This window comes from Mesoplodon densirostris, chromosome 1 (assembly GCF_025265405.1).
Source record: "Mesoplodon densirostris isolate mMesDen1 chromosome 1, mMesDen1 primary haplotype, whole genome shotgun sequence".
Lineage (NCBI taxonomy): Eukaryota > Metazoa > Chordata > Mammalia > Artiodactyla > Ziphiidae > Mesoplodon > Mesoplodon densirostris.
This window is the reverse complement of record NC_082661.1, coordinates 180,342,514-180,358,246: the sequence shown is the minus strand read 5'-3', so window position 1 is coordinate 180,358,246 and position 15,733 is coordinate 180,342,514. Positions and strand designations below refer to the sequence as shown.

Sequence of the window (15,733 nt, the reverse complement as noted above, 5' to 3'; positions counted from 1 at the left end):
CCTGTCCCCTGCATTGGCAGGCGGATTCTTAACCACTGCGCCACCAGGGAGGTCCCTATCATCCTTTTTTATAGTTGCAAGGCATTATATTATACTATATTATATTATATTATATCACAATTGAATTAGTCTGCTACAGATGGACACTGAGATATTTTCAGCTATTTGTTAAAATATACAAAGCTGTCAAAACATGTAATTATATGCAGGTATAACTAAGATAAATTTCAAACTGCTGTATTAAAGTTGCACTTAATTTTGATAGTTAATTATTGCCAAGTTGCCCTAGGAGTAATTGCATAGGGGTTGCACCATTTTGTACTTCCACCAACATTTTATGAAAGTTTATCTCCCTACAGCTTGCCCAAGGATCTAGGTGGTCAAACTTTTTCATTGTTATTCTGATAAATGAAAAATGTTATCTGTGTCATTTTAATTTGCATTTCTTTTAATGTTGAGCACCTTTTCACAGTGTCTTCATCAGGGTTGTATGAAGATTAAATGAGTTATTGCAAGTAAGGAGTATATTAGAATACAGCTAACTTTTTTTGAATTATAACTATTGTAATGAAATTGTGCTCTCTCAGTGGTAGCTCATCATCACTGTGCTCTTGAGTCATATTATCTCATCTAATTCCCATCACAATCATATATGATCTCTCAGAAGGAAGAAACTATAGTTTAGGCTAAGTACCGTCTCCTGGTCCCACAATTCCTAAGGATTGCTCTCTTCCCTTCCCCATCTTAGTGTTCAAGATTAACCAGTAATAGCACATAGGTTAGTTTCTTTTCTTTTCAACACTTTTATTTAAAAACAAACCTATGTATAGTTTGTTTAGATGTATGTATACTTTATTTAGATGTATCTATTTAAAAAGTTGATTTTATGCATTTTTAAAAATTGAAGTATAGTTTATTTAAAATATTATATATTATAGTATATATAAAATATTTATATATAAAATATTATATAATTGTATGTTATAATTTCAGGTATACAACATAGTGATTCAAAATTTTTATATAGATTATATAATCCATTTAAAGTTATTATAAAATATTGGTTATATTCCCTGTGCTGTACACTAGATCCTTATAACATATTTATTTTATACATAGTAGTTGATACGTCTTAATTCCCTACCCCTATCTTGACCCTTCCCCCTTTCCTCTCCCCATTGATAACCACTAGCTTATTCTCTACATCTGGGATTCTGTTTCTGTTTTATTATATTCATTCATTTGTTTTATTTTTTAGATACCACATATAAGTGATATCATACAGTATTTGTCTTTCTCTGTTTGACTTATTTCACTAAGAATAATATTCTCCAAGTCCATCCATGTTGTTGCAAATGGCAAAATTTCATTCCTTTTTACGGCTGAGTAGTATTCCATTGTATATAATATACCACATCTTCTTTATCCATTCATCTGTTGATGGACACTTAGTTTGCTTCCATATCTTGGCTATTTAAATAATCCTGCTATGAACATTTGGGTACTTGTATCTTTTTGAATTAGTGTTTTCATTTTCTTTAGATATACCTAAGAGTGGAATCGCTGAATCATATGGTAGTTCTACTTTTAGTTTGTTGAGGAACCTCCATACTGTTTTCCACAGTGGCTGCAACAATTTATATTCCTACCAACAGTGTACGAGGGTTCCCTTTTCTCCACATCCTCACCAACATTTGTTACTTGTGGTCTTCTTGATGATAGCCATTCTGATGTGAGGTGATATCTTGTTATGGTTTTGATTTGCATTTCTCTGAAGATTACTGATGTTGAACATCTTTTCATTTGCCTTTTAGCCATCTATATATCTTCAGAAAAATGTCCATTCAAATCTTCTCACCATTTTTTAATTGCCTGCGTTTTTTTATATTGAGTTGTATGAGCTGTTTATATATTTTGAATACTAACCCTTTATTGGTCATATCATTTGCAAATATTTTCTCCCATTTAGTAGGTTGTCTTTTCATTCTGTTGATGGTTTTCTTTGCCTCGCAAAGCTTTTAAATTTAATTAGATTCCATTTGTTTATTTTTACTTTTGTTTCTTTTCTTTTAGGAGACAGATCCAAAAAATAATGCTGTGACTTATTGCAAAGAGTGTCTGCCTATGTTTTCTTCTATGAGTTTTATGGTTTCAGGTCTTACATTTTGTTTTTTAATCCACTTTGTGTGTATTTTTATATGTGGTGTCAGAAAATTTCTAATTTCATTCTTTTACATGTAGCTGTCCAGCTTTCCCAAGCACCACCTATTGAAGAGACTATCTTTTCCCCATTGTATATTCCTGCCTCCTTTGTTGTAGATTGACCATAAGTGCATGGGTTTATTTCTAGACTCTCTATTCTGTTCCATTGATCTATGTGTCTGTTCTTGTGCCAGTACTATACTCTTTTGATTACTGTAGCTATATAGTATAGTCTAAAATTAGGCAGTATGATACGCCTAGTTCTGTTCTTTGTTCTCAAGATTGTTTTGGTTATTCAGGGTCCTTTGTGTTTTCATACAAAAAATTATTTGGTAATTTTGATTTGGTATTTTGATAGGAATTGCATAGAATCTGTAGATTGCCTTAGATAGTATGGTCATTTAAAAAATATTGATTCTTCCAATCCATGAATGCGGTATATCTTTCCATCTGTTTGTGTCAGCTTCAATTTCTTTCATTAATGTCTTATAGTTTTCTGAGTTAGAGTTATTCCTAGGTATTTTATTCTTTTTAATGGGATTGTAAATGGGATTGTTTCCTTAATTTCTCTTCCGGATGGTTTGTTGTTAGTGTATAGATAAGCAAGAGATTTCTGTATATTAATGTTCTGTCCTGAAACTTTACCGAATTCATTGATGAGCTCTTATAGTTTTTGGTAATTTTTTAGGATTTTCTATGTATAGTATCATGTCATCTGCAAACAGTGACAGTTTTACTACTTCTTTTCCAATTTGGATTGCTTTTATTTCTTCTTCTTGTCTGATTGCTATGACTAGGACTTCCAATACTATGTTGAATAAAAGTAGCAAGAGGGGCATCCTTGTCTTATTCCTGATCTTACAGGAAATGCTTTCAGCTTTTCACCATTGAGTATGATGTTAGCTGTGGGCTTATGGCTTATCATAATGGCCTTTATTATTTTGATGTGTGTTCCCTCTATACCCACTTTGTGGTGAGTACATTATTTGGATGTATCTTTTTTTTTTTTTTTTGGCTGTGCTGCACAGCTTGAGGCATCTTAGTTACCTAAACCTGGGTCCCTTCCAGTGAAAGTGCTGAGTCCTATCCACTGAACTGCCAGGGAATTCCGTTTTCTTAAAGTTTAGTTTTATAGTTAGCAGAGTGTAGGACATGTTTTCATGTACTTATAAACTTGTGATACCCAGTGTTTTTTAAAAGCTGCATGAGTTATAACTGAATAATAAAAGTCAATTTTTTTTCTAATATGTATACCAAGTATGTTCTATTACCTGCTTTGTCTTTGAAAAATGCAGGAGATCAAAGAATAAAACTATTGAAACAGCAGTCCAAGGGATCTAGATTGAGTAGGAAAACAAGAAAATCAGAAGTTGCAAAATAAACTGTGAATAGGTAGGGGTGGTCTAGAAACTAGAGGGTATCATAAAGTAAAGATCTTTAGCACTATCAGAATTCTTGGAAGCACATTTTTATTTTTATCTTATTTTATTTTATATCTTTATTGGAGTATAATTGCTTTACAATGTTGAATTAGTTTCTACTGTACAACAAAGTGAATCAGCTATATGTATACGTATATATCCCCATATCCCCTCCCTCTTGAGCCTCCCTCCCACCCTCCCTATCCCACCCCTCTAGGTGATCACAAAGCTGCTATGCAGCAGCTTCCCACTAGCCATCCATTTTACATTTGGTAGTGTATATATGTCAATGCTATATTCTCTCACTTCGTCCCAGCTTCCCCTTCTCTCCCGTGTCCTCAAGTCCATTCTCTACATCTGTGTCTTTATTCCTGCCCTGCCACTAGGTTCATCAGTACTGTTTTTTTAGATTCCATATATGTGAGTTAGCATACAGTATTTTTCTTTCTTTTTCTGACTTACCTCACTCTGTATGACAGACTCTAGGTCCATCCACCTCATTACAAATAACTCACTTTTGTTCCTTTTTATGGCTGAGTGGTATTCCATTGTATATACGTGCCACATCTTCTTTTTTGTTTTTTTTTTTTTTTTTTCTTTTTGCGGTATGTGGGCCTCTCACTGTTGTGGCCTCTCCCGTTGCGGAGCACAGGCTCCGGACGCGCAGGCCCAGCGGCCATGGCTCACGGGCCCAGCCGCTCCGCGGCATATGGGATCCTCCCAGACCGGGGCACGAACCCGTATCCCCTGCATTGGCAGGCGGACTCTTAACCACTTGCGCCACCAGGGAGGCCCCACATCTTCTTTATTCATTCATCTGTCGATGGACATTTAGGTTGGAAGCACATTTTAAAAAATTGAAGTTTAGGGCCTCCCTGGTGGCGCAGTGGTTGAGAGTCCGCCTGCCGATGCAGGGGATACGGGTTCGTGCCCCGGTCTGGGAGGATCCCATATGCCGTGGAGCGGCTGGGCCCGTGAGCCATGGCCGCTGGGCCTGCGCATCCGGAGCCTGTGCTCCGCAACGGGAGAGGCCACAACAGTGAGAGGCCCGCATACCACAAAAAAGAAAAAAAAAAAAAAAAAATTGAAGTTTAGCTGATTTACAATTTGTGTTAGTTACAGGTGTCCAGCAAAGTGATTCAGTTATACATATTTATATACATATTCTTTTTCAGATTCTTTTCCATTATAGGTTATTACAAGATATTGAATATAGTTCCCTGTGCTATACAGTAGGTCCTTGTTGTTTATCTATTTTATATATAGTAATATGTATCCGTTAATCCTGAACTCCTAATTTTTCCCTCCCCCCCTTTCCCCTTTGGTAACCATAAGTTTGTTTCTGTGTTGGTCAGTTGCTTTTTAATTAAGCTCATTAATTAATGAGACTGTCTTATGCTTTTAGTACATAAATTTTATTTATTTATTTATTTTTTCTTTTTGCGGTATGCGGGCCTCTCACTGTTGTGGCCTCTCCCGTTGCGGAGCACAGGCTCCGGATGCGCAGGCCCAGCGGCCATGGCTCACGGGCCCAGCCGCTCCGTGGCATATGGGATCCTCCCAGACCGGGGCACGAACCCGTATCCCCTGCATCGGCAGGCGGACTCTTAACCACTGTGCCACCAGGGAGGCCCTAGTACATAAATTTTAAAAGGATCTCAAGATCGTCTCTGTAGGGGAATGTATAGTCCAGTGTGTTTGGATATGCATACCTATAAAATTAAAAGCTTCAGGTAAAAAAAAAGTTCCCCTTTAATTCTATTTCACAGTGGTAACTATTATTAACACTTTAGGTTTATACTACCAGCTTTTTTTCTGTGCTCGACCAGTTTGTGTGTGTGTGTGTGTGTGTGTGTGTGTGTGTTTGGCTGTGCTGCAAGGCTTATGGGATGTTAGTTCCTGGAGCAGGGATCAAACCCCAGCCACAGGAGTGAAAGTGCTGAGTACTAACCACTGGACCGCCAGGGAATTCCCAGTGTTTGTGTGTTTTAAATAAAAAGGGATGATAATGTCACATGTGCATCTTATTTTGGTTAATGATATACTAAGAATATTGATACATAGAGTAATGGCTGCACATTTTTCACAATATGATTATATGAGTTTATTTCATACTTTCTCTACTGTAACTGTTATGTTGTATTATGATTTGCTTACATACATTTCTACTTTTTTAGTTTTGCAATTTGGATGGATGAAAACATAACATTTATTTTCATTTGCTTGTCTTCTAGTAAAGTTGGACAGCTTTTGATCCTTTTGATTTCCACCTAAGTGAATTGCATATGCCTATTCTTTCCTCACTATTCTATTGAGTCATTTTCCTTCTTAATTTGTTGGAGCTCTTTTTCATTAAGAATGGTAACTCTTTTTTTTTTTTAATTTATTTTTGCTGTGGTGGGTCTTCGTTTCTGTGCGAGGGCTTTCTCTAGTTGTGGCAAGCGGGAGCTACTCTTCATCGCAGTGCACGGGCCTCTCACTATCGCGGCCTCTCTTGTTGGGGAGCACAGGCTCCAGACGCGCAGGCTCAGTACTTGTGGCTCACGGGCCTAGTCGCTCCACGGCATGTGGGATCCTCCCAGACCAGGGCTTGAACCCGTGTTCCCTGCATTAGAAGGCAGATTTTCAACCACTGCACCACCAGGGAAGCCCAAGAATGGTAACTGTTTATATGTATTGCGAATATTTTCCCAGTCTGTCACTTGACTTTTCAATTTATTTTTGGCAATATTTCTCCTACCTTTATAAGTAGCTATGCATATCAGGAAATAAATACATTTTACATCACGATTCAATGCACAAACACATACATAAAAATTTATATGATAGGGCTTCCCTGGTGGCGCAGTGGTTGAGTGTCCACCTGCCGATGCAGGGGACACAGGTTTGTGCCCCGGTCCAGGAAGATCCCACATGCCGCAGAGCGGCTAGGCCCGTGAGCCATGGCCACTGAGCCTTGCGTCCGGAGCCTGTGCTCCACAACGGGAGAGGCCACAACAGTGAGAGGCCCGCATACCGCAAAAAAAAAAAAAAAAAAAAAAAATTATATGATAATACTTACCTTTACTAAATGTAGTGTACACATTTTTCTTTAATATTCCATTAAAAGACACTTGTCACAAAGCATGATATTGGTATTGGGACTCATAGGTTGTGATCAGCAATTTGAAAAGCATATTATGGTGTCTTTGCCTTTAAGATTGTTAATATCATATGTAGTCAAAGAATTCTATCTTTTCTTCTATGGCTTATCACTTTTTGCTCTTGCTTTGGAAGATTTTTCCTACTTTCTAAATTTTCTTATTCTTACATCTTTTTATATTTACATTATTAATGTATCTGGAATTTTTGTTGCATATTAGGAGATAGGAATCAAAGCCACAGTTTAAAAAAAAAGAAAGAAATTAGATATGGCTCTTCTGAACTCTGATTCTTTTTTTTTAGTCAATACTCCTGGTTTTTCTTTGGAGTCAGTTATATAATCATCATTCAGTAAGAAGTCTCCTAATTTTTTATATTTAGATTTTACTGTCTTCAAGGCATTGCCTGGAACATCCAGGGCCACGTTAAATATTATAGAGGTTATTTTCTATTTGCTCCTGACCAAAATGTCCCCTATTGTCTCCTCCTGTGGTATAATTTTGGATGAGCTATTTCAGGGTTTAAAAAATAAGGATTAGTGGGGGGAATAATGATTCCTTAATGGGTACAGTGTTTCTATTAGGGCTGATGAAAATGTTCTGGAATTAGAGGTGATTGTTGCACAACACTGTGAATAAAATCAGAATTACACAATTTCAAATGGTAAAATGATGAATTTTATTTCATGGGAACTTCATCTCAAAAAAATTTTTGGAAAGGGGTGTCACTACCCACTCACCAGAAAGGCTGATGTGTAAAGACAGAAAATACTAATTGTTAATAAGAATGTGAGCTAATTGTTAATAAAAATTGAAACTCATAATTTCTGGTGGGAGTGTGTATTGACAACCACTGTAGAAAATGATTTGGCCTATCTCCTAAAGTACATGCATATATACATACACTGAGTGACCGAGCACTTCCACTCCAAGCAATGTATGTACAAGTTCACCAAAATATAACAGTAATATATTATAACAGTATTCTTTGTTATAGCCAAAAACTAAAACTAAATGTCCATCTACAGTAGAATATACATTGTAGTATATTCAGTCAATGAATTACTGTATAGCAGTAAGAATGAAAGGATTACAGTTAAACTTTACAACATCGATGACTCTCAGAAATATAATTTTGAGTAAAAGGAAGTCAGCTGTATAAAGTTGGGAAATAAGCCAAAGAAATCTATGATAGATGTGATAGCAGTAGCTACCCTTTGACAGTGGAGTGATGGCTAGATGTGTTTTTTTATTTTTTATTTTATTTTATTTTATTTTTTTTGCAGTACGCAGCCCTCTCACTGTTGTGGCCTCTACCGTTGTGGAGCACAGGCTCCGGACGCGCAGGCTCAGCGGCCATGGCTCACGGGCCCAGCCGCTCCGTGGCATGTGGTATCTTCCCAGACCGGGGCACGAACCCGTGTCCCCTGCATCGGCAGGCGGACTCTCAACCACTGCGCCACCAGGGAAGCCCTAGATGTGTTTTTTTAATAAAAAAAATTTTTGTTGTTGTTATTTTTATTTTTTTATTGAAGTATAGTTGACTTACAATGTTGTATTAATTATTGCTGTACAGCAAAGTGATTCAGTTATACATATATATACACATTCTTTTTTATATTCTTTTTTTTCCTTTATAGATTATCATAGAATATTGAATATAATTCTCTGTGATATACAGTAAGACCTTATTATTTATTAGATGTAAGTTTCTTGGTTGGGATCTGGGTATATAGGTGTTCATTCTGTGAAAATTCAACAAGCTATATATTTATGATTTATATTTTTGTGTGTGTGTGTTCTACTTCAGTACAGTTTGCCTTGAAATAATAAGTATTGTTCATTGAATGGCATCAATGTAAAAATATTTTAAAATTTTATTTTGGAAAAAAATGAATATACCAAAATATTAATAGTCATGGGAATATGATGGTTTCCACCTCTCTTTTTTTTCTTTCCCCATTTTGGTATTTTATAACTTCTAAAAATGTAAAAAAGTGAAAATAAAATGTTTTCAGGGACTTCACATTTAATTGCTTTTAAATTGTAAAGTTCTTACAGCTCTTACTTAGATATTTGAGCAGATTATAAGAGTAATTTCTCTATTTATTTTATAGGCAGATTTTGACAACAAACCAGTAAATGGCCCCAAGTCAGAATCCATGGAATACGGTAGTTGTGGTCATGAGGAAGAACAAAGATTGGAATTAAATTCATGTCCCTTAGAAAATGTAACTAATAATGAAGAAAGTATGACAGGTATTGAAGTGGAAAAGTGGACACAAAACAAGAAATCACACTTAACTGATCATGTTAAAGGAGAATTTAATACAATTAAAACAGAAGCTGAAAATTTGAAAAGCTCTGGAGATGACAGGAAAAAAATCCTACTTACTGACCTCCTTGAACCTCAAAAATTGTTTGCACAAACTGTAAGAAACGGCATTAAAAATGTACACTATTTGCCAACTGAAACAAATTTGTCTTTTAAAAAAATCAACATTGAAGAACTTGGCAAGGCATTTGAAAACAATCCTTATAAATTCCTGAAAGACACTGCAAACCATAACAATGCCATGAGCACCATTGCTACTAGTGCGAGCTGTGATCATCTCAAGGGGAGAAGTAATGTTTTGGTCATTCAGAAGCCTGGCTTTAATTGTAAGTCTTTTCCAGATCCTGCAAACTGCAACTTAAATAGTCATACTAGTATTATACACAATGAAAGTGATCAACCAAAATCCCTAGAAATTATAACAAGTAGAGAACTAAAAGAAGGACCAACACTTCAACCAAGTCTTCTATCCCTAATGAAAGATAGGAGATTAACGCTAGAACAAGTAGTGGCCATAGAAGCTCTAACACAACTTTCAGAAGCCCCATCAGAAAATTCCTCACCATCGAAGTCAGAGAAGGATGAAGAAACAGAACAGAGAACAGCTAGTCTGCTTAACAGCTGTAAAGCTATCCTGTATTCTGTAAGAAAAGACCTCCAAGACCCAAATTTACAAGGGGGACCACAAAGCCTTCATCACTGTCCATCTCTGGAAAAGCAAAGTTCATGTAACACATTGATGTTCAATGGCCAAAATATTTCTAAGTCACACAACAGCTCACCTAGTAACCAAGCATCCACAAAGCCACAGGAATATTCAACAGTCACAAATTCAGTATCTGTTTTTATACCAAATTCAAATTCATCTAAAACCGATACCAATAAAAATGTTGCTCAAGGTAGAATTGCTCTTGACAGTTCCAAAAATTTGCATCAGTTGACAACAACAACTAATAAACCGGAGTATTGTAACCAGTCACTGGACAGCAGCATCAAGTTGGACTCAAAGGATGATCCCTCATGTCAAGATACAGTTCATAGTAAAATAGAAGAAGATGTTGCTGCACAGTTAACACAACTTGCATCAATAATTAAATTCAATTGTATAAAACCGGAGGACAAAAAAGTTGAAAGTACACCAACAAGCCTTGTTGCATATAATGTACAGCAAAACTATAGCCAGGAGAAGGGCACAATAGAGCATAAACCACCTTCCAGTGTACAAAATAATCAAGGACCTTCAGTAACAAAGCAAAAGAACACAATCCAGAAAAAGACAAAATCTACCCCATCAAGAGATCGACGGAAAAAGAAACCTGTGATTATAAGTTGTCAAGAAAATGACCAGAAAAAACAGGAACAGTTGGCATATGAATATAGTAAGTTACATGACATTTGGATAGCATCTAAATTTCAAAGATTTGGTCAATTTGGTCCACATGACTTTCCTATTCTATTGGGAAAAATTCCTCCCCTAACCAAAGTATGGAAACCACTGACTCAAAGGAGCTCAGCATTAGAACACAAAAAATTATTTCCTCCACTCACTCAAATAAAATTTGAGCGGTATTATCCTGAATTAGCACAGGAGAAGATGAAAGTTGAACCCTTAGATTCTCTCCACATAATCCAGTTAAAAACAGAATCCAATGGACAGGCGTTTACAGAAAATGGATATGCTCAGGTACAGCCAACAGTGAATGTCAATCAGAAAGCTCATCCTTTACTCCAGCCATCCTCTCCAACTAACCAGTGTGCTAATGTGATGGCTGGCAATGACCAAACACAGTTCCAACAGGATGTTAAAGACCAAGTCACACATCAGAGGCTGCCAACATTGCCTGGTATCTCTCATGAGACCCCTTTACCGGACCCAGCACAAATTCTCAGGAACCTAAATGTAGTATGTTCAGGTGGAATTACAGTGGTTTCTACCAAAAGTGAAGAGGACGTCTGTTTATCTAGTGTTGGAGCATCAGAATTTTCCCCAATAGACAGTGCACAGAAAAGTTTTAATGATTATGCGATGAACTTCTTTACTAATCCTACGAAAACCCTGGTGTCCACAACAAAAGATTCTGAATTGCCTACCTGCAACTGTCTTGGTAAGTGAGTTTCTTCATTTTCTTGCATTAATGGCCTCAAGTTGTGACTGAATCAAGTTTGTTTACATTTTATGTATGACATTTTTGCCCCATTCATATTCTAGCTAGGATGGACTAAATAATTCTATACCCATTTTTCTGTGGGACCTTTATTTATGCTGCTCAGATAAATAGGAAATCCAACTGGTAATTTGGAAACTTTCTTAAGTGGAAAATTTGATTTCTCTCAAGCTAGATGTCTCAAGTTGTTTACTGTGCATATCATAAGAATGAAGTCCCTTAATACGTTATCACAGTTTATTCTTCCTATATTCAAAAGAATTTCAACCTTTAAGTCTTTTGTTTAAAAATATATATTTTTGGGCCTCCCTGGTGGCGCAGTGGTTGAGAGTCCGCCTGCCGATGCAGGGGATACGGGTTCGTGCCCCGGTCTGGGAGGATCCCATATGCCGCGGAACGGCTGGGCCCGTGAGCCATGGCCGCTGGGCCTGCGCGTCCGGAGCCTGTGCTCCGCAACGGGAGAGGCCACGGCAGTGAGAGGCCCGCATACCGAAAAAAAAAAAATATATATATATATATTTTTTTTTAAATTGTGCAGTAGAGCATGCATACAGAGAACATAAAATATATGTACAACTTAACAAATAACTATAAAAAAAATATCTGTGTAATTGCTAACCCAATCAAGAAGCAGATGGTTCATTAGTATATTCCAGAATGGGTGGTTAAAGGATTGATTGGAAGGATAAAGTAAGTATATCATTCTGATATTTTTTTAACCACAATAGAAAAATAGTGAAGTGTAGCAATGACTTTTAGTTCTTGATTTTTCAAAGTACATTTGATATTCTGAAATGAATCTTTCCATTTCTCTGCTCATCATTCAACACTCAGTTTTGACAGCTTACCACATACCAGGCACCAAAGATAGGCTTCTCTGAGAATGAAGAGCCTCCAAGGAGGAGGATCTGACAATCTGGAAGGGGTGGCAATGCTGTCTGAGTAGGGTCAATTTGGCAGAATGAGAGATTCTTGGACCAAGGAGAAAAGGTTGTATTAATGATAATGGCTCCTATTCCAGATATTTTACTGCAAGTCTGATAACTGTCCTACACCCTTGACTTGTTATATTCACAACAACCCACCAAAGGGAATGCTTATTATCCCAATTTTACAAGTGAGGAGACTGAGTAAGAGAAGTTCACAGCTAGTAAATGATTAAACTGGAATTCTAAGACAGGCAGTCCCAGCTCCAGCGGCTGTATTTGTAACTTCCATCCTATGTTGCTTCAAAAATCTGAAGTGAAAAAGAGACTATTTCTCTGAATATCATTAAAAATGTTAAAAAGTTCTTTAATTTAAAATGCCAGTAAGATTTATATACCTGAGCTCATCTAATTTGACTGCATACATAAATTTCAATAGGATGATTGTCTAGTTTCAAGATCCTTTCCTTATACATACTACCTTAACACAGTGTCAGAGTCAAGACAGCCAGGCATTCAAAGTTTATTCAGTATCTGCAGTGGACCTGGAACTGTTGAATACCCTTGTCAGTTACATGTTTTCCTATAATTGTTACATTTGAGGTTATTGTGCTCATTGTGTAGAAATCAAAACTTAAAAAGAGAAACAAAAAAGTGGACTTCAGAAATCATCCAAGTGAGGGTAAAGGATCCCAATCATATCTGAGGGTAAAGGATTTCTGTGAAAGTATTATTATGTTCTAGCAAAATTAGAGTAATTAACCTTTAGATCAAGGTTCCTCAAATTTAGCACTATTGGCATTTTAGATGGGATAATTCTTTGTTGTAGGGGGACCACCTTATCTATTGTAGGCTGTTTAGTGGCATCCCTGGCCTCTACTCACTAGTGATACACACACACACACACACACATGTGAGCGTTTGCAGTTGTCACAACCCAAAATATTGCCAAATGTCCCCTTTGGCAAAAATACCCCTGATTAAAAACCACTGCTCTAGATTACCAATAAGTTAAAAATTATTCACCGTATCTTGCTTAAGTAGCCCCAGAAATAATCCTATGTTATATCTGATGTCCAATTAAAATGGTAAGTAATGATCTTTTGGTGTAGGTACACATGCATTTCCCAGTGATTCTAGTTAGACATGAATCTCAGAGGCCAAGTTTTAAAATACCATTTTCTAAGAACTATGTAATTTACACAAAAATTCAAATGGTACAGAAATATGGTGCAAATGTCTTTTTCTAGAGAAAAATGGATGTTATATTTTTTCTATATAAATCAACATTATTAGTGATTTTAATTTTGTTTCCAGTCTTACAAAATTTAAGGCTTTTAAAACATACTATTTAACTATTAACTCATTGAAAGATGTTAAGAGTGTTTCTCTTTTAATATTATGTACAATTGTAACAAGGAATATTCTTGTATACATGTGTATTATAAATACATAATTGTGTGCATGTGTAATAGAATAAAATCTTAGCAGTGCAATTGTCGGGCTCAATTTTAATAGGATTCTGAGGCCAAGCTTTTAAGATGTATTGCTCTTGGGTAGCTTAATTTTGTACCTCAATTTTTATAGAATTTTTTTAAAGCAGGAGATCTGAGAATAAATATGAACCACAATTTAAAATATGTTTTTCCTCCTCTGATTTTTAAGAGAAAGAGTGGATTAATTAGGAGCAGAAAGAAAGGGATAAGTTAAATTCCAGGGCCTATTGTCCTAGACTTTAATTACTAAAGCTTACCAAAATCTTGTCAAGATTCATTGTTCTGAATTGAAAAAAAAAAAAAAAAAGCTCTTCCTTGCCCCTATGCAATTCTGTAAACTTTTGGGTCTAATAATCTTATTCCTTCCACAGATCGAGTTATACAAAAAGACAAAGGCCCATATTATACACACCTTGGGGCAGGACCAAGTGTTGCTGCTGTCAGGGAAATCATGGAGAATAGGTGAGGAAATATGCTTCCCTGTTAAAATCATTCATTATTGGGGATCTGACTCAATGCAGAGAAATCATCTCTGGGAACAAACTTGAGATGAATGGAAAAGTTCCAGGAGCATGAATTTGATGTTTCTTAGGGCCCAGGAAAAGCATAGAGTCCTGGTGTCCCTGCTGAGTCACTCACACAAGTCTTTGGGCACTCAATAAGACCTTCACAAAGCAAGGCTATCTTTGTTAAATGCAGACATACTTATCTTTATATTATTGTATAATGGTATAAATAGTTAAAATTACCTCTGTCAACACTGCATTCACATTCCTTTTGCTTGTCTTGGAGCCAGGCCATTTTTTAAAAGAGTGATCCTTAAGGACAAGTAAACAGAACTGGATAACAAATAAAAATATCTGCCACATGAAAGTAAATTTTTAACAAAGTTATAATTATGAGGAGCGTTTGAATTTTGTACTTCTGTAAATCTATATCTTATGCACATGAAGATGTTAAAAGTGTATTGCAATTATTTTCCCTTCGCTGTGTTTCATACTCAGGTATGGTCAAAAAGGAAATGCAATAAGGATAGAAATAGTAGTGTACACGGGGAAAGAAGGAAAAAGCTCTAATGGGTGTCCAGTTGCTAAGTGGGTAAGTATTTTGCATTTATACATTTTTCAAAATGGATATATTCCACATATAAACTAAATCAATTTTTTTCCATGAAGATGTGGAGTAGAAAAATATCCACCCTCATTATTCCCAGGGAAAAAAGGAAGCTATTTGTCTTAGCCTGGGCTTTTTATATTAATGAACAAAAGGGTATGGCCATTCTCAGTTGGTATCTTGTGATATAGGGTCATTAGTCTTAGAGTTTTTTGTTACTTTTAGAGAGCATTCAGTGCATTTATAATTAGCGTAAATAAATGGTACTAAATTATATATATTGTTTCCTATATCTTATTTTTTTTTGTACATTCTTTTTCATATTCTTTTCATTATGGTTTATCGTAGGATATTGAATATTGTTCTCTGTGCTAGACAGTAGGACCTTGTTGTTTATCCATTCTATATATAAAAGCTTACATCTGCTCACCCCAACCTCCCACTCCATCCCTCCCTCAGCCCCCTCCCCCTTGGCGACCACCAGTCTGTTCTCTATGTCCCTGATTTTGTTTCTGTTTCATAGATAGGTTCATTTGTGTCATATTTTAGATTTCACATATAAGTGATATCATATGGTATTTGTCTTTCTCTTTCTGACTTACTTCACTTAGTACGATAGTCTCTAGTTGCACCTATATCTTACTTTTATCAGTTATTTTGAAATTCTTTCTAATTCATTGTCTCATAGGGCCACCTTAATGAAGATCATACAGTATTGAAGACAAAACCAAACTTTTTACAACATATTTCCAAAATTGTTTCTATGACTACTTTGAGTTTTCTAAATTTGAGGAGCTATAAGAAGTAAGAACTGGATTTAGCTTCTTTAGGAAGTTCTCAACTGAGAAACAGTATCATATCAGGAGGATGTTCACATGCACAAGGATATTGACCAGTTTATTTGGAATTCTTGACCAAAGGATCATTTGAGATGC

General features: G+C 36.1%; 1 protein-coding gene across 4 annotated transcripts in view; it reads left to right on the top strand.

Moving 5' to 3' along the window:
• The window catches only part of TET1 (tet methylcytosine dioxygenase 1), a 134,745-nt gene that overhangs the window by 75,841 nt on the left and 43,171 nt on the right, over nucleotides 1–15,733 (top strand). For all 4 annotated transcript variants that reach the window (XM_060112906.1, XM_060112915.1, XM_060112929.1 and 1 more), the window contains 3 exons: nucleotides 8,881–11,203; nucleotides 14,057–14,147; nucleotides 14,690–14,783. In XM_060112906.1, the coding sequence (XP_059968889.1) occupies nucleotides 8,881–11,203; nucleotides 14,057–14,147; nucleotides 14,690–14,783 (2,508 nt within the window). The remainder of the gene's footprint in view (nucleotides 1–8,880; nucleotides 11,204–14,056; nucleotides 14,148–14,689; nucleotides 14,784–15,733) is intronic.